At 37.7% G+C, this 19,833-nt stretch overlaps 1 protein-coding gene across 11 annotated transcripts in view; it reads left to right on the top strand.

Annotated features, from left to right (window-relative positions):
• The window catches only part of CCDC171 (coiled-coil domain containing 171), a 156,345-nt gene that overhangs the window by 70,406 nt on the left and 66,106 nt on the right, over positions 1 to 19,833 (top strand). For all 11 annotated transcript variants that reach the window (XR_001552018.2, XR_001552019.2, XM_015849031.2 and 8 more), the window contains 3 exons: positions 899 to 1,125; positions 1,754 to 1,936; positions 5,055 to 5,240. Coding sequence is in view for 9 of the 11 variants with exons in the window: in XM_015849031.2 (XP_015704517.1) it covers positions 899 to 1,125; positions 1,754 to 1,936; positions 5,055 to 5,240 (596 nt within the window). In the remaining 2 variants the exon portion in view is untranslated. The remainder of the gene's footprint in view (positions 1 to 898; positions 1,126 to 1,753; positions 1,937 to 5,054; positions 5,241 to 19,833) is intronic.

Below are 19,833 nucleotides of genomic sequence, written 5' to 3'. Positions count from 1 at the left end.
CTGACAATTTTATTTATCAACATTAAACACAATTATTAATTACAGACCTGACGAATCTAGCAGTAAGCAGGACATGTTGGGTGTGCTGGGGCCTTAAGTCCATTATATGAGAAGGATGATTACCAAAATCCTGTGGGGAAATAAGTAATTGTAGCTGTAAAATTTTAATTGCCTTGGAATAAGGTAAATTATATTCTCTTGTCTCAGAATATAAATACTATGGCATTAAGGTACCAAGGCTCACTAATTTTGAACAGCAAATGATTTAGACATCTATGGAGGGGAGGGAAGAGGAATCAGAAAATGTTCAGAAATTTACATTGTAAATATTGTGATAAAGTGATTTATCATGTGCTATAGCATCTGATATATTTGTCCTGTCTTGAATTTTGCTTGCATTAGTCTTACTTTTTTTTTTTTTTTTTTTTATTATTTTTGATTGATAAAGGTAAGCAAAGACACTTTCAAGAGTTTGGTCTTGGCGCTTTCTTCCTTTGCAAATATCAGCTGTCCCTCCTCATCAATCTACAGCAGGACTTAACCTTTTTTTTTTTTTTTTTTTTTTTTTTTTTTATAAAGCACAATATTTGAACATGCAAGAAAGACTTAAGAATGTGTAGTGTCGGAGGAGAACATTTAAAAAGATAAAGAAAATAGTTATTTGTAAAACAAATCCTATCCAGTCTTACCCTTTCTGTCCAAATGTTGAAACAAACTGTTTACTCCTAAATACAGAATTTGTTCTATCTATTTGCTCTGATATATTCCCTGGTCCTTAGACTTCTGTTATCTGAGGAAAATTTCCTGTTGATAGGTGCTATTTGTTGTTATTTTTTTTTTTTCTTCTGAAAAAATAAGACTCTTAACCTTTTTGATGTTTTGTTGTTATTTCTTAAAGATCCAAAATCTTCTGTTTCTGGACGCTTACTTGTAAGTGCAGCCAGGAACTCCTTTTCAAAACTTATGGACAAGCTTAATGTAATAATGGAGACTATACCATTAGATAGCAGCAGGAGCATTGCTTACGTGGAGAAAAACTCCTTGATACAGAGGCTGGCTCGTGGACTTCACAAAATAAATGCACGAGCCCTGGAAGCTGGATCATGTGACAGACAGCCCATTATGGTATGCATGCTTATAGTGCTACTTCACATAAACAGTATGCTCACAGCATAAGTCTTATGGTGAAACTCTTTTCATACTGCCATTAATTTTGTTCCAGATTTATGAGTCAGTTACATTGAAATCAGCAATACAGGGATTCAGAATTTGATTTGCAGCACCCTAAAGCATCATGACTTGAATAGATCTTTTCTTCTAAAATGTAGGAATTTTAAAAAGGAATTTAATATGTGCAAGAAAATGTTGAAGTTCTATCAAAATTATATTTGATTTATAGGAACAGACTTGCTTTTCAGCTACTAAATGTTAAGGGTTTTTTTTTTTTTTCTGTTAAGGTTATCTTCAACTGAAGGTAGCCTTGTCCTCTCAAATAGAAATAAAAGGGTAAGGACTCTCTCACAGAGTCTATATTTTATTGCGAGTCTTACATGAAAACAAGATACTTCCCTGAAAACAACATTTTCAGTAACCCTCAAAGGTCAGTGAAATGGGTTCATGTTTTTGCACTTGTGAAGGATGGTAGTTTTGCATAATTTTCTTGGATATTACTGTTAATTGATTTTATAAACAGTGTATAAACATAAAGTGGCACGCTTTTATGGCATGTGAAATTCTTTCCATTTATCAACAGAAAAGCATAGCATCCTTGCAGAAGCAAATATTTGAATTTACACAAAGACTTCATACAGTAGAGGTGGAACGCCGCTCACTGCGCCTAGAACTTGCAGAATTCAAGTTGAATTTCAGTAAGATGAAACAAGAGGCTGACAAAGCGCAGAGCCTGAAAGAGCAATTAAGTTTGTTTAAGCAATCTGTAAGTATATTTGATTTAGAGGAGACTGCTTACAAGAGGCCTCCCTTCTATGCATTTTTTTTTTTCCATTTGTATTCTTTTTAAAAACCACTATAAAGCCAATCTACTATTAACAGAATTTTTCCGAAAACTTACCTTGTAAATGTATTTAAAAGTATCTTCTAACTGCAGGACTTTTGCTTTGGTTTGCCAGATAAGTTGTTCTGTGCAAATTATACATTTGAATTTCAGCAGTTCAGGTTTAGTTCCGTATGTCAGATGTTGTCTGACCCACTTGTGGAAGTCCTCTGATGTAGTCCCACACCACATTCTTATCTCTAAGCTGATGAGATATGCATTTGAAGGCTGGACTGTTTGGTGGATAAAGAACTGATTGTATGGTCACAGCCAAAGGGTGAATCTGTTTCCAGGGTGAGGCCAGTGATGAGTTATGTCTGCCATCTTTTTCAATGGCTTAGGGAGGTTGAGTTTTTTTTTTAATAAGTTGGGCCAGGGCAATCCCAGGTATTTATACAAACTGGGTGAGGATCTCCTTATGAGTAGCCCTGTGGAGAACTTTGGGGTCCTAGTCCATGAGAAGCTGGACTTGAGCCAGCAGTGTGCACTTGCCGCCTGGAAGGCTGACTGTCTTCTGGGCTGCGTTAAAAAAGGAGTGGCCAGCATGGAAGGCTGACTGTCCCCCTCTACTCGACTCTTGTGAGGTCCCATCTGGAGTACTACATCCAGGCTGGGGCCCCCAGAACAGGAATGATGTGGAGCTCTTAGAAAGGTTGTTAAGGAGGACCACTAAGATGATTAGAGGGCTGGAACACCTCTCCTATGGAGAAAGGCTGGGGGAACTGGGTTTGTTTAGCATGGAGAAGAGAAGGCTCAGGGGAGACCTTATTCCAGTAATTGAAGGGAGTGGATAAACAGGAGGGAGAACAGCTGTCTTTGAGGGTGGATAGTGATAGGACAGGGGGGAATGGTTTTAAACTAAAGCAGGGGACGTTTAGGTTAGATATTAGGAGGAAGTTTTTCACACAGAGGGTGGTGACACACTGGAACAGGTTGCTCAAGGAGGTTGTGGTTGCCCCATCCCTGGAGGCATTCAAGGCTAGGCTGGATATGGCTCTGGGCAGCCTGTTCTAGAGGCTGGCAACTGTGCCTGTAGCAAGGGGGTTAAAACTAGATGGGTTGTTATAGTCCTTTTCAACCCAGGCCCTTCTGTGATACAACTGAAGGAAGAAGTGCCTAGTTGAGTTTGATAAGTGGGCCTTTGTGAACCTAATGGTGTTCATTAGGTTCATCTGAGTTGGGGCAATCCCAGATACATGTACAGACTGGGCAAAGAACTCTTTGAAAGCAGTCATGCAGAGAGGGACTTAGGGGTTTTGGAGAACAAAAAGTGGTATATGAAGCAGTACTGTGCAGTTGTAGCCTGGAAGATTAGCTGTATCCTGGGCTGCATCAGTGGCAGGGTGGCCAGCAGGGCAAGAGAGTTGATTGTCCCTCTCAACTCTGCCACTGTGGGGCCACATCTGGAGTAGACATGGTATCTAGGCTCGGGGTGCCCAGCACTAGAAGGATGTTGAGCTGTTGGAAAGGGTCCAGAGGAGGGCCATGAAGATGATCAGAAGGCTGGAGCACCTCTCCTATGAAGAAAGATTGTGGGAGTTGGGCTTATTTGGATTGGAGAAGAGAAGGCTCTTGGGATGCTAGATATTGGCTTTCCAGTTCTTGAAGGGAGCTTATAAGCAGGAAGGGGGCGTCCAACTTTTCAAACAGTCTTGTAGTAGTAATGCAAGGGGAAATAATTTTGAACAAAAAGAGAGGAGAAATGGGTTGGATCCCTTCATACCTAAGCCATACTATGATTCTATGATTCTTGTATGTTATGGTAGAGTATTACTGTATCTTTGAGTATGAGTTGTATAAGAGCTGGTTAGTGCAAATGTCTCCTTGAAGAAATGAATTTATGGGAAGGTAAAAATCAGAAAGCCTTCTGCATTCTTAAGGCATCTATTCAGCAAATTCCTCTGACCCTATGTAACAGCTGTAGGATTTACCTAAGCACCATGCGTCTGCTAACTTGTAAGCACAGTCTGGCTGGAATGAGAAGAAATGAGAAAAAGGTTCCTTAACCACTTAAAGCCATTATGCAACAAGTAATCGGCATGTTCTGTGAGGGGTTCAGTCTTCTCAGATCCTCACTGCCCTGCAATTTGAATTCTCCATCTCTAGCATGTCCTTTGGTAGATTATTGGCATATTCCCCATCCATCCTCTTTTCATCTGTGCCTACAGTCCTTACTGCAGGGAAAAATGGTGTGGGTTGACTGGACACCTTTCTTTGCTTCTATTGCTTAAATTCAAAGTTGATCTCATGTTTTAGCAGTTTGAGTAACTGGATGGATAAGTGTCCCTGTATACACTTTACAGGTACCCAAAGCAAAAAAAGAAAAAATAGTTGTTTCTTATAATGAGCAGTATTAGCTGTAGTTGCATCCAAAGCTGATCTTGAGGCCTACATGGTAGACCTGTTAGTGTGACCCAATAAAAAAACACTTCCAAACAGAAAATATGTAATAGATGATTTCACTTCTTGTATTTAGGCAGTAATTTGACTTTTTAATTTATTTGAACAAATAAGGCTATCTTCTCATATTCAGTTTTGTTCTTAATGATTTTATCTGCTTTTACAGTTCTGAGGTGCTTAAATGAAATTGTCATTTAGATGTAGGTGCTTTATTTCTTTCTTTTCTTCCATACTGAGCAAAGGAGAAATGGTCCAGGGAGGCATTTACAAGGGCTAATTTGATGCATGCTGAAATGTGTGATGTTGATCTGCATATTTCCTTTTTAATACTGATTTTTTTTATAGCCTGACTATGTTAATGTGGATAAAATAATTAATGCATACTGTTTACAATGCCCTAAATGCTTTTTTTTCCCCCAAAAAAAGTTGCCTACTGTTTAGTACTTCATGATCTGCTTTCATGTTTAGAAAACCTAAGTGTTCATCTTGAGCATGCTTTTATTTTAGAATTTTATATGTTAGCAAATAGAATTATGAAAGCCAAGCATGTAAACAAATGAATATAGTTATGCAATCAAATACAATTTATTTCCCTTATCAGAAATTGATCGCTCACAAGAGGTTTGGAAGTGCATCTGAAGAATTAAATAATGCATTACATTGGGAACATCAAGCACAAGTGCTATTGAATGAACAGGCACAACAGCTACAGGAGTTAAATAATAAACTAGAATTGCACTCCAGTGAAGAAGCAGATAAAAACCAAGTCTTAAGTGAAACTGTGAAGGTAAGATGATCGTTCTTACACAACAGACACCTGAAGTACACCTTTTTGTGAATAAGCAAAATTGTTCAGGTTTTGTTCAAACAAAATGTTAGTAGTAGTGTAATTCGTACTGCTCAATCTTCTGGAGTTCTGTGGTACACAGAAAAGACTGAAGACGAAACTTCAAGGTATAATTTCCCTTTTTTGTTTTTAGGAGTAGCTGATGTACAGCAGTGTCAATAATCTGAAGTATTTTGAGCTGACATTGTAGATAATGGATGGAAGTTTTAGCTCTCACAAGGTGTTTGTTTGCAGGCTAAAGGAAAAAGAAGAAATAAATGAGTTTATTGTATAGAAATCATTAGAATATTTGAAAATCTCAATTAACTGTTTCCTGTATATAATCTTAGTGCAAATAATGCATTAGCTAAGTTGTTAGGTGAGAGTAGAGAAAGAGATCCATTTTTCATCAGAAATTAAATTTTCCTCAGACATTATCAGTAATGAAAAAAAAAAAACAAGAAACTTGTTATCAGCAACTTTGCTAACAAATAAAGGAGCAGAGATGAACTAGGGGCTTTAAAATGGGTTGGATAACATGGAAGCATGAGACGTGTTGACAGGCTAATAATGTGTGGTGACCTTAACTCTGCAGCTTTTGTTTATTTTTTATTTAAAGTAGGCTTTGCTGCTTCTGCCTCTTCTTCAGCATTTCTATCGTTTTTTCACTTCATGGTATTTTTCTATGAACTGATAGTTGAGCAGAAGAGACTACTGCACCGGTATTTGGAGAAATGAAAGCATTTACAATTCTGAGGAAGATTTAGGGAGGAACTGATAAGAAAAGTTGAGAGACAGAATGAGACCTTAACAGATGCAAACTACAAGCCTAGTATAAGCATCAGAAAACACTGTTGAAAATATAACAGTGAAAATAAAATGGATGTCAGGGACAATGGTAATGAAGTGTTATGGTTTGAAATGTTATGCAGTGGAGAATGCTGAAGGATATTGTTGAATTTACTAAGAAGAGTTTTCATTAGAAGTATTATTTACTATATGAGCTGTATCTCAATAAGGGAGAAAGACAACGCTATTGCAATTCAACAGTTGGTTTTTATGATTTTCTTCTCTCTCATATCCCTAGCTGTGGATGTTTCATTTCTGTGTTAGAGTAAATTAAATATATCTGTTTAACTTGGTTTGTTTGCTAATACTACTGCTTCTTTTTGGTTTGTTTCAGATAAAACCAATTATGTATAATCCATTATGGGTTTTTTTTTTTGGGTTTTTTTTTTTTTGTTTGTTTGTTTTTTAATGGTTATCAGTATCATAAAGGAGAGAAAGAAGACAGGTATTATTTGAAATCTTAATTTGAGTCTACTCTTAATACGTTGCTGTATGGTACTCCCATCTTGATAAGTAAATCATTCCTTTGTATTTATTTGGAGGAGATGAAACTAGAAATCAATTGTAGGCACTTAAAATACAGGATAGAGTTTAAAACAAATTTGTTACATGCATTATTGGATACTGAATTAGATTTAGCAGCTTCTGGGCGTTATTAATGAAATCTAGACCATATATTTTTTTGAGATGGCACTTGTCTACTCGTCTTAAATTGCATTCTATCTCTGCAACCCCCAGTAGTTGTTGGGTACTAGGACAACTTGCTTTAGTATAAAATGCTTGATTATAACTTACTAAAGCTTGTGAAGATACAGCAGCTAGTAGTCTAGCTGTTGTGATAGGATAAAGGCTACAAAAGCAGACAAAATAAGCCTTAAAGCTGCAATGTCTACAATTTTCAGTTAAACTGATTTGTTTTTGAATGCATTACTCTGTAATTCTCTCAGTTCTTTCCATGGATGAGTTTGAACTAAACATAGTGGTAGACTTGTTGCTGTAAGAAGAAAGAAATTTTTCCTTGTGTTTGTATGGAACTTCTTGTGTCCAAGTGTGTGTCCATTGCTCCTTGTCCTGTCACTGGACACTGTTAAAAAAGTGCCTGGCCTCATCTATTTAGCTCCCACCGATGAAGTATTAGTAAGCATGAATAAGACACTCCCTCAGCTTTCTCTTCTCCAGACTGAACACCCCCAAGTCTCCCAGCCTTTTCTTGTACTGAAGATTTTCCAGGCTCTTAATCTTTGTGGCTTTCCACTGGACTCTGGTTAGAAATGACCTCTCTTTTATGAACTGAAGAGCCCTAAACTGGTCAAAGTACTCTGGATGTGACCTCACCAGGACAGAGTAGAGAGGGAGAATAAACTTCCTTAACCCCTCAACCTATTGTCCATCCTTTTTTTAATGCACCCCAGGATAACACTGGCCTTCCTGATCACAGGAGCACACTTATGGCTCATGGCCAACCTGCTGAACAACAGGACACCTATGTCCTTCTCTGTAGATCTCCCCTCCAACAAGTCAGCCTATATCCTGTACTGATTCAGACAGTTTTTCCTACCCATATCTAGGACTCTACACTTCCACTTGTTGAACTTCATCGGGTTCCTTTCTTTCTGTCTAGGACTTGCTGAATAGCATCACTGCCTTCTGGAGTGTCAGCTACTGCTCCAGGCTTCATATCATCAGCAAACTTGCTGAGGGTGAACTCTATCCCTTAGTCCATGTCCATGCTGAACAAAATTGGATCCAGTACTGATTCCTGGGAGACACTGCTATCTATGGTCTTCCAAATAGAATCTGTGCTGCTGATCACAACTTTCACTGCCTTTCATCCAGTTCTCAGTTCACCTCACTGTCCACTCACCTATCCTATGCTTCTGAAGCTTACCTTGAAGAATGTTACGGGAGGCAATATCGAAAGCATTGCTTAAGTCAAGATAGACAACATCCACTGAGCTTCCCTTGTATATCCAGCTGGTCATGGTATCCTAGAAGGCTACCTCGTTGGTCAAGCGTAGTCTCCCCTTGGTGATTCTACATTGGCTACTTCTGATGACTTCTTTTTCTTCTGCTTGCTTTGAGATTACATCCAGAATAAGTTGTGGTGCTGCCTGTCCTGTAGTTTCCCACTTTTTCCTTCTTACACTTTTTGAAGATTGGAGTGAAACTGGCTTTCTTCTAGTCCTCAGGCACCTCTCCTGTTCTCTAGGACCTTTCAGAGATGATAGAGCGTGGTTTGCCAGTCTCTTTTGGCATCTTTATTAGCATTCATAGATACATCCTTTTGAGGCACATGGATTTGTGTGCAACAAGTTTGCTAAGATGATCTCTAATCAGATACTCCTTCACAAAGGGGAAGTGTTCTTTTCTGCAGGCTCTCTTCCAGGATCTGGGATTTCTGAGGAGCAGTCTTAGCATTAAAGACTGAAAAAAAAGAAGTGTTTTTGTTACCAGGGAATCTACCTCCTTCAGCAGTTGGCCTACCTTCCCTCCAATCTTCCTTTCACTGCTGACATAGGTAAAGAAGTCTTTCTTGTTGTCCTGGACCTCTCTTGCTGGTTTTAGTAACAAGTGTGCCTTAGCCTTCCTCATTGCATCCCTGCATGCCTTGACAGTGTTCCTATATTCCTCAGATGTGACCAGACTCCTTTTCCACATTCTCTACTATAACACATTCCGAACTATAGCACCATACAAGTGACTAGGAAGAAAATTAACTCTTTCCTGACCCGAACCAAGATAGTGCAGGTATTGTGCTACATATATAGATATGTAGTTTCTTCTTGGTTTTGCTGTTAAAGTCTGTAAGCTCTTTACCGCAGTTTACCATAATCCCACTTTCTTTGTGGCTTTGTGACTGACAGAGACAATTTCTGCCTCTGCCCTAATGTTTTAACTGGCAGAGCTCTTCTCTTAGCTATTTTTTTAACTTAAAATAGATTTCTGTGGCTCTTATTATATGCTAAACAGGAATAATTGTATCTCTACTAATGAGAGCTTGTAAAATTGACCCTGTAAAACTTGGCATTCTTGCAGTTAAATTTTTTTATAGTACATAAGCATAGAAAATGGTGATTCTGCACTGAAAAAATACAATAGAAAAATGTGCGTTCTTGTGTGATATAAGATATGAAATAGTCATCAGTTTAGACTAAGCACATACGAAAATTTGTAGCCTTGAAGTCTTCATTCATAGTTTCAAAGCAGTAAAAAAGGAAAACAAAATATTTGGCATTTATCCATTTTATAACTTATTTTGAAATGTATCTACACTTCAGTAACAGTCAGTACGGAAGCATTTGGTTATTCGTATACTTTCATCGAGTAGTCTTATTAAAGGAGTAATACTTAATTTCTTAGCTTTATCAGTTCAGATTTTAATCCTGTATATTTTTATCTTCTTAATGGCATATACCATAGAGACATCTGAGGTAGCCAATTACATTTCAAGGTCAGTTGGAACGAAGTAACTCTTTTACACAACTTCTTGTTTTTATTAGATGAACTAAATTGCTATTTCCAATTCCCCTTTCTTTGAAGAGAGACTTTTACACAAATGCTAAATAGTCATCTAAGTCAGGGATAGTTTTTACCTCCTATACAAACATGTCTTGGTTCCAATAAAATTGTTTTTCTCCCTATTGACAGACATTATTTGTACTTAGACATTAGTGCATGTAATACAAACAATGAATTTTTAAACTTTAATTTATAGAACATTCTTAATTAATAACTCTGTGTGTATTTAAGTTTTCAAATGCAAGATATCATCCACCTTGTGACTGATTAACCTTAAAATTGAACTACATGTTTAAGAAGAAGATTGAACCCTGACTGAATTTTATTTTCATTTACTCTCCTGAATTTAGTGAAGCTGCTGCTGATTCATATATATGAAAATAATCATAGCCAAGGGCTTTGATGTCACCACAGAAAAAAAAATATTCTGATGGGAAGGTTTGGAGCATTCTTTCTTCTTTTTCACTAGCTATTTTGTTTAAGTCATTATAAGCATATACTATGTTCAGAAGGCATAGAATCCCTTCCTGAACAGAGTCTTCTAGATAAATTAGATTCTGGTGGAGGATGAGATTTCTAGATTTCTTAGAGTGAATGTTTTCTCTGAGCAGCCTCTCTCTCGTCTTGGTATGGATTTTAGGTGAAAGTGGTACATAATTTGCAGGATTTCCATAGGATCATAGAATCACCAAGGCTGGAAAAGACCTCTAAGATTATCCATTTCAACCACCAGTATTTCCTCTCTAAACCGCGTCTCTTACTAAAATGCAATTTTGTTGCTTTTTCTCTTAGTATGTTTTTAGACACTTTTTTTTTTTTTTTTTTCTGGTAAAATGATGAAGTATTTATTTATATTCTTTTATTAATACCATTGCGCACACTTCGCAAATCATTTTTATACTTGGCTGTTTTGCAAATGATTGCATGATTGCTATGTTCTAACTTAAAGGAAGGTCAACAGGCTTCCCTTATGTGAGGAATAAAATACTTCAGTTTGGAAAGAGCCCTCAGATATCATCTAGTCCAACTACCTGGTTGGGCTAGCCAGAAGTTAAAGCATATTACTGAGAGTATTATCCAGGTCAGGGACCCCCAGCACAAGAAGGACATGGAGTTGTTTGGAGTGGATCCAGGGAAGATCACAAGGATGGATGATTACAGGGATTGAGAAACTTTCCTTTGAAGAAAGGTTGAAAGCCTGGAGAAGAGAAGGCTCTGAAAAGACCTCACTGCAGCAGTCCTTCAGGAGAGCTTATAAACGAGGAGATGACTTTTTCCACAGGCAGATAGTGATGAGTAAAGAGGAAATCATTTTAAACTAAAAGAGGGGGATATTCAGGTTAGGTGTGAGGAGGAAATTCTCTACTCAGAGGGTGGTGAGTCCCTGGCATAGGCTGCCCAGAGAAGCTGTGGATGCTCCATACCTGGAGGTGTTCAAAGCCAGGTTGGATGGGGCCCTGGGCAGCCTGAACTGGTGGGTGGCAGTCCTTCCAATGGCAGGGTGGTTGGAATGGGTTGATCTTTAAGGTATCACCCAACCCAAATTATCCTGTGATTCTATGACTGAGGGTGTTACCCAGTTCTTCTTGAATGCTGGCAAGCACAGGGCGTCAGTCATCTCGCTAGGAAGCCTGTTCTGTTGTTAGATCTCCTTTGTGGTAAAGAATGCCCAGTGTGACACTCCTCTGGTGCAGTTCTGCATCATACCCATCCTGTCAATATTTCTCAGGAGCAGATCCCAGCTTTCCCTCCTCAGAGAGCTGCAGAGAGCAGTGAGATTGCCTCTTGGCATCCTCTTCTTCAGACTGACCCAAGTTCACTCCGCCTCACCTCACTGGACATACCTTCTTGCCCTGGTACCAGCTTTGGTGTCCTTGTCTGGAGGTTTTACAGGATCTTAACATCCTTTTTATTTTGTGAGTAACAGAACTGTGCCCAATATTAAAGGTGAGGCTGCACCAACATTGATAAAGCAGGTGACTGGCTGGCTGTGCTATATCTAATGCACCCCAAAATGCGGTTGGCTGCCAGGGCACGCTGCTGGCTCTCACTGAGCCTGCTGTCATGAATACTCCCTGATCATTTTGCTCAGCTGCTTTCCAACCACACATCTCTCAGTCTGTGCCTGTGTCTGGCACTGCTCCACCCCACGTGAATTTTCCTTCCTTGAACTTCACACCATTGCTGATTACCCAGTATTGTGGTCTATCTACATCTATCTGCAAGGCTTCTTATCCTGTCAGCATGTCAACAGGCACCTCCCAGTTTAGTATCACCGGCAGAATTGCTGAGGATGCACTTCACATCTCCATTCGGATCATTAGAAAAGATAATGAACCTGTCCTAAAACTCAGCCCTGGGGAACACTGCTAGTGCCTGTCAGCCAGCCAGATACAGCCACTACAACTCTTTGAGGTCTACTGTTAGGACAGTTCACCCCACAGCATAACTTGAACCTGTTTGTGTCACAGTCAGAAAATTTGTCCAGGAGGGGGCTCTGAGAGACAGTATTTAAGGTCTTACTGGAATCCAAAAGGATTATGTCCACTGCTTTCCCTTCATACACCAAATGGATGACCTTATTTTAGAAGGAGGTGAAATTTCTAAGGCTCAGCTTGCCTTGACAGCAGGAAAGGAATGGCACAAAGGTGCATCAGTGTCAGATGAGACCATGTTGACTAGGCCTATTAAGTTTTTCTTTTAATGCTCTTCAGTATGTTCCAGGATAGTGTTCTCCATAACTTTTTTCAGAACTGAGCTTTGACTAGTAGAATAGTAGTTCTCCAGTTCTTCTCTCAAGTAGCTTAATATAATGTTGTCTGGCTTTCAGTTAGCAGGGATATCCCCAGATTCCCAAGACTTTCAGTAAGTTGTTGAGAAGGGGCCAGCTATCTCTTTCAGCACTCTCAGATACAGAACAGCTTTGATTGGAAGGAACCTCAAGGGTGGTTGAGTGTTCCAGCTGCACTACCAGAGACAGGGTTACCAAATGCTAAATCAGATTGCCCAGGGCCCCATCCAACCTGGCCTTAAATACCTCCAGGGATGGGACATCCGCAGCCTCTTTAGGCAACTTGTTCCATCACCTCAGCACTCTCTCAGTAAAAAAACTTCCCCCTCATCATCTAATCAAATCTCCCTTTCTTTCATTTGAAACCATTTCCCCTTGTTCTGTCATTGTCTACCTGTGTAAATAGTTGGTTGCCTCATGTTTATAAGTTACTATGTTTATAATCATAGTATCATAGTCTCGTGTGGGTTGGAACGGACCTTAGAGATCATCGAGTCCAACCCCTGGGATTCGAGCCTCCTGTGTAGCAGAGCGGCACTTCTACCACTTGCGCCACAGGGGGGGATTCAAACCTGGGCCACTGGTGTTCCAATGCGGCATTTCTACCACTGTGCCACCGGGCACCATCTGTCCTAGTCGTCTTACAGGCATTGAACTGATATAGCTGTTCCCTTGTAATTTTGTTTACCACGTATGAGCAGTCACTGCTCCCCTAGTATTGTCCTCCGTCTCTAAAATCCAAGCAGCCCGTGATCTGCTGTTACAGTTAAATACTGGGGTGAAAAGCATTAAGTGCCTTTGCCATTTCTTCCTTCTTTCTTTTTAGGTGACATCTGCTTCAAGTATCTGTCTAGTGTTTTGACCTTCTGTTGCTCTTGATATACTTGAAGAAGCTTTGTTTGTTGTCTGACACAATGCTGGCTTGTGTCAACTTAAGCTGAGCTTTAGCTTTACTTGTTTTCTCCCTGCAGATGTGAATCACAGCTCTTTAGTCAGGTGATTTTCTTGCTTCTCGAATATGAGCTGCAGAGATTACAGCCACTGTAAAAAGAGTAGCTATTTTTTATTATTTTTTCTTAACTTATGTGTTAGTTTTCAAAGCTGTTAGGGTTTGGCCCCACTGGCCTGTACTTTTGATTCCCAGGAAGTTGTTTGTCACTTTAGCAAGAAAGAGTATTTCTGTGCCTTGTTATTCTTCAAAGAAAACAGTGACTTTTAGTATCTGGCTTACTGGAAGCTGTGTATTAATCAAAGTTAGCACGTTAAAGAGAAGCAAGCTTTTTTCTGAATCGGTTGGAAACGAAAACTCATAATTCATTAATTATTATTTTTTTTAAATTTAACACTGTTCTGAACATTAAATAATTCATAAGGTAGCTAGGAGTAGATTATCATTGCCATCTGCCCTATTCTTCTAGTCAACAGAGGTCATTTGTTTTCTTATTATAACAAATTGCAGGTTAAACAGCTTTGTCATGTATTTCAGTTTTCATTAACACTCTCTGAAAAATACATGAGCCTACTCATTCCTCTTCATTTAAATAACTTCCACTACTGATAACTTCTAAAACAGTCCTCAAGGTGTTAGGTCATCTGATGGTCCTTTGTGCTTTCTTGTTTGGAAATCTTCCTTCATTGCACATGGAACTTAGGAATGTGGGATATTTTCCCAGGCATCCTCCTATTAGCCAATGTCTTTACATACCTGGTGAGTCACATAGAGAGCATCTTGTTCTAAATGGGACCTGAGAGCTTCCCTTCACAGAAGGGAAATGACATAAACTGGGTTTGAATTCTGTTTTTTGGTCTTACGTTCCATTCTTCTATACCTAGAGCATTTGTCAGTGTAAGTTCAAGTTGTCTGGCTAACATGGCCTTTAGAAAAGTATCGTGCCTGCTCTGTAGTTCTCAATGAAGTAACTGAGCAAGGAGGTTGTTGGAGGTCTGCCTTAACTTTTCTGCATTAAGCTTTTTGGAAGGAACATAACTTGAACAGAATAGGAAAAGAATAACATTTGCAGCGATGAGCTAGTGTGCATATAACCAAACACAAAGTTCAGTGCAACACTTAAAAATTTGTGTATGGTTTAAACATAATTCAATTAGAAGTTTCATTTTGAGAGGATATTGGCATTGCCATTTCATTATGGTTTTATTTTTCTGTAGTTCCTCTTCTGTCCAGTTTTGTGAGTCGAATGTTCCTGAAGTAATTCACTGTAACTGGATGAATTCTAAAAGTTTGCACTGCAATTGGAATTCTTATTCCATATAAAATGTTGGTTTTTTTTTTTTAATTTTTTTTTTTTTTAATTTTAAAATTACTCAATTTAAAAATGTATTTAGTCAGCCTTGAGAATATTACTAAGGCAAATTCTGTACTACATTAAAAGAAAATGATCTCCAAAATTACATCTGTTTTACAGTGAGAGAAGGGTGAAAAGAATTGCTAGTTTGTGACATGTATGGTAAATTTAGTCAGGCGTAAATATTATTTCTCCATTAAAGAAAAGGACATCTCTTGTGTCATATTTTATTTTGTGTTGTGTGAAAGGGTGAAAGATAACAGGTAGCTGTTCTTGCCGCTGTGACAATTACTGTGTAATGTAGATCCTGAAAAAGATCTCTGAATAGGTCATGACTACTTATGATCACTTTAATTAATTTTTAAGGAGCTAATTGTGACTGGGAGTTAATTTCCAACTAATCATGCACTTCGGTCCCCTTCTAGTAAAGCAAGGGATAAAGACCGGCAGTACTGTGACTAGGAATAATGCAACTAATGTGGAAACAGGAGCTGCAAGTAAAATGAGACGGTTTGCAAGTTACTTCTGAATAGATGGCTGGGACCTTTTTTTCTTGGGGTCAGACTTAACACTGACTGCCACACAGTGAAAATCTAGAATGCAGTATTATGTTTTCAGTGCAGTAGTGTTGCCCATTTCAGAGAGTGCTATGTCTTGAGTTCTGGTTGCTACACTGTTAACTTTGAAAAAAATAATCCTGACCTTCTGTCACAGCTTAAATAAAAACAAAACACTCCAAACTATAAGAAAGTAACTGCATGAAGCAGAGTATTTTAAAATATTTTTAAAGTAACGTCCTGCATTTTTCAAGTTTTCCATCTGTAGGAACTATTTTCCTTCCTTCAGGGGAGGGAAAATAAATGGAATAATATCAGGATCTAAAGGCTTTATGGTTTTATTGCTGCATTGCAATTATACTAATAAACACCTCTGTCCGTGACCTTGGAATTTATAGTGTGGTGAGAAAGATTTATTGACATGAAGTTTGGAAGAAAAATGGGATTATTATATAATTGCAGGTTGTGGTTATTAAGTGTATGTACCTGCATAACACTTATCCCTGTTATTTCAAGACCTTCAACAATTTTTCAGCTTTCATAGAAGAGCACAGAAAGGCTTCTTAAAATCCAGCTCCTAGGAGATCTCTGTTATTTTATTGTCTCAACTACAAAGTAACTTTGCTACCTTGGGATGTACAGAGGAAATCAATAGATCTTTAAAACAGTACTTGATACATTTTTGTGTGTGTGTGTGCTCTAAACCCAATTTTTGCAATTCATTTTTATATCAATATGCATTACTTTCTGCTCCACAGGTTCTTGGCATACAAGTCCTTTATACGTGTGTGGATTTGCTTCTTGTTGCCATTTAGCCAGGCTTTCTCTTGGATTCTTTTACTTTTTCACCTTAGTCAGATCTGTCTTTCTGTTTTTGAGAAGATATTTGTGTAAATTTCTTGTCTATCTCCTTCTAAAACCATAACTAACTCAAAGTGGTTTATAGAATGTATTTGTGAAAAACCTAATAAGTTGGTCAAAGCTGTCACATGAACCTTATGAATGTCTTAGTTAAACAGTTTTTAAAACTTTCCAGCTAAAGTTAAGCCCACCTTATTAATTTTATTTTTTTGTCTGTAGACTATAAAATAAGTAGTTATGTGATTTAAAACTGCGAACTTTCAGTTTCTCAATTACAGTGTAAGTTCCAGTGTTTTCCAAGTTAATTAGTTGCTTTGATATGTGAGTAAATTTGATTTTTTTCCCCAAATATTGTACTATTTTGATGTCATTTTGTCTTATTTATGAAATATATTGAAAGTGAAGAATGTGACTAGTGATTCAATTTAATAGTTGCAGTGATTTATTGCTGTCAATGTTAGCCATGTCTGCTTCAGGATCTATGAACACCATACTCAGAAAAACGTATTCCTCATTTACAGTTTATGTTCTGTTGGCACTTAGTATGACACAAAGCATATCCAGAGGGAAGGGAGACGCCCAATCAATATGCCTTTATAGCACTTTGATCTTCTTGTTGAATACTGGGATGTAATATATCTTTCATGCTTTCTCAACAGAACCATTTAGGAATTGCCCTTTGTGCTAGTTTCCACTTCACTCTATCTGTTCTTTCTGTGGAGAGGACCACTGTCCAATTTTTAATGAAGGAGTGACCTTTTAGTATGAAAGGATGTATTTATAAATTCATTCTTATTTTGTTGATGTTTAAATAGTAAGAGGGATAATGTGAATCACGAAAGTATGTTTTTGTCCTGCAGGTTGTTCATTGGTATGATGTGGTTAGATTATTATTGAAATTAAACATGCATATACTAAGCAGCATTTGGAGCCGTTTGTTAGAACACATATATTCCAATGCTAATATGCAGCATGGTCAGAACTCTTCTACTGAAAGAGAATGCAGTGTTTGAATGTAAACTGATAAATCTGCCTAAGCCCACCTTAATGTTTGGGTTTTTTGTATTTTTAAGTCAGTCCATAATCTAAAGAGAAAGGAAAATTCTTGCTGATGCAGTATTACAATTTCAGCTAATGTAAATTGGTTTACTTGTTGTCTATAAGTGCCTAGTGTGATGGCCCTCACTAATATGTCACTATACAGTGGAACTGGTAGCAACTTCTTGTAGGAGGAAAAGTAAAATTGTTTTTTAGAGGCAACAACCTGTGTGTTGAGCTTATGAGGGAAAGTATGATTTTTCACTCAGAACTAAACATTAAGTTCTGTTAATGTGATTGTAGTTATTTAAATTGTAGGGAATATTCCTTTGCCATTGATGATCATTTTGTTGACGCTTTTTCTTCTTGCTCCTGGATTATCTAAAGTGGCTGCTGATTTAGAAATATTGCAGCCAGATTCAGTGGTGCAGATCCAGTGGAGTAATCTTTTTTGAGAACTTAAAATATTCTGTTTCAGGACTTAGAAACGTCACTGATAACAGAAGACTTATTAAAACTGGTAGGACTTAATCAGAGATGGATGGATTTAGACAAGTTCAGGTAAAGTTCAAGAGGTTGATGGAGTATGTTGTGTCACCATAGGTATCCAACAAGATATTTCTGTATATGTACTTTTAATACAGTAGGATTTTTAGAACAATTATAAAGAATAAAGGGCAATTAATTGCACCCCTATATCCTAAACTGTGTGGAAATGCGCCCAATCAGGTAATGCTGCAGTTACTTGTGTATAGCAGTGTGCAGTGTTGGAGGAGGTGCGTGACAGTTGCAAATGTGAAGTCATTGTAAAGTCACATATGAGGATACTTGACTTATGTACAGGATCACAGGATCATGAGGGTAAGATATGGGGTGCCCTCTTTTACAGAATCAAATAGCTGCGATCTCTTACATTGTAGGAATGATGAGATTTATGTTCTATCAGGGTAAAAAGTGTAACAATAGAACACGTAGTACATGCACTTGATTCTGCTAAAGCACAGATAAGTTGCTGCTGCTGCAGGGATGGATCTAACAATGGAAAACCGCTGCTTTCTTAAAGAAAACAAAAAAGCACATCCAGCTTTCAGAATGTTAAAAAAAATTAAAATAAAAAAGAAGAAATAAAAAGTTGTACAATGGAATCAGTTGCGAGTAAGGAGGCAGAACGTCAGAGGTGAATGAGAAATGAATGATCATAGTCATATCACCAACCAAGTAATTCCAAAAATTTATAGCCACCTAACATCCATTAAAAAAAAAAAATAAATAAATCCCTATAAACTTTGATTGATTAAGCCCAAGCTTTTCTAAAGGTGTCTTTGATTAGGTTGTGTTTAGTTGCTGTAATCTTTCTCTGCAGCTTTCTACTGATAATGACATAATTCACTTAGCTCAGAAGACAAAATGAACATGTAAATTGTCTTGTGCATAAATTTTGTTTTGCATATTAGCATTCTCCATTGTTTAGAAGTGGAGTTTCATTGTTATCTTTGATTGGATTAGGATATGTCTGGCTGGCCGAGTGAATCTTGATATTCAAAAGATTGTCCCTCATTTAATGTGGTTTTCCAACTTAGATTTTTTTCCAAATGCATTACTGTACCAGGTCCTAACACATTTTAACACTGATGCTTTTGCTTGCTAGTGTGAACAACCCATGAATATCTGACTTACTTAGTCCCTTCCAATTGGTACCATTCTGGGATTCTATGTCTGGCCATTTTGTCTTCTGCAATTACATTCTATAAAAACTTTGAAGTTTTATTTAGTTTCAGTCTCTTCCAAACTGGGTAACTTTTGAGCATACTGTGTCTATTCTAGAAGTAATGTCATTAGGTGAAATTATTCAGGAATAGCTGCAGTGTTTAAATTAATAAGCTTTTTTAATTCATGAAAACTTTAATGCATATACAGCTCACTGACTTCAAAAAATATTTTCAGTCATGCTGTGCTAAACATTTTGAGCTAACGCAATTGAAAAATGATCAGAAAAGATACTCTCTTGAGAAATAGTAGTCTGCATTCTAGCACAGAAATATTTGCCCTTATAGTTTGAGATACTGTATCCACCCTGAGCTATTGCAGGTACAATGCTTTTGGTAACTTAACCCACTCAGGTGCCTGAGCTGTGCTTTGGTTAATGAGTGGACTGTTGTCAAGACATACCTAGGTAATGACATTGCATTTCAGAATGTGAACAACTACCGTGTCAAATAACTTGTGTGAAAAATCTCTTGCAAAATGAAAAAGTATAGATTCTTACATCTGGTCCATTGAATGATCTTCATGAATGATTCTTTTTAAATTGAAATATTTCTGAGTATTCTAAATCTTGCACTGTCAGTGTATTTGAAGTACTTTTTGAGCTGCTTGCATGATTGTTTTTTTCTAGGTTTTTTGAGATGACTGCTTGGCTTTTCATGATAAGGAGAAGCTTTCTGCTGTTAGCTTAGTTCGTGTTCTGATCTTACAGGATTTTCTTATGTAGAACAATCACAGTCGATCCAATACTATATCAGAAATGTGAAAATATGTCTGAAAGTATTTCTTAATTCACCAGTGTTTTGTTAGCTATCTGTTAAAATTATCGCGCTTACTCATGCTACTCTTCTGCTGGGTAGCCTCACCTCTGT

The sequence above is a fragment of the Coturnix japonica genome, chromosome Z (assembly GCF_001577835.2).
Source record: "Coturnix japonica isolate 7356 chromosome Z, Coturnix japonica 2.1, whole genome shotgun sequence".
Taxonomy (NCBI): domain Eukaryota; kingdom Metazoa; phylum Chordata; class Aves; order Galliformes; family Phasianidae; genus Coturnix; species Coturnix japonica.
Note: the sequence above shows the minus strand (reverse complement) of the source record. Positions and strands in the feature narration are given on the sequence as shown.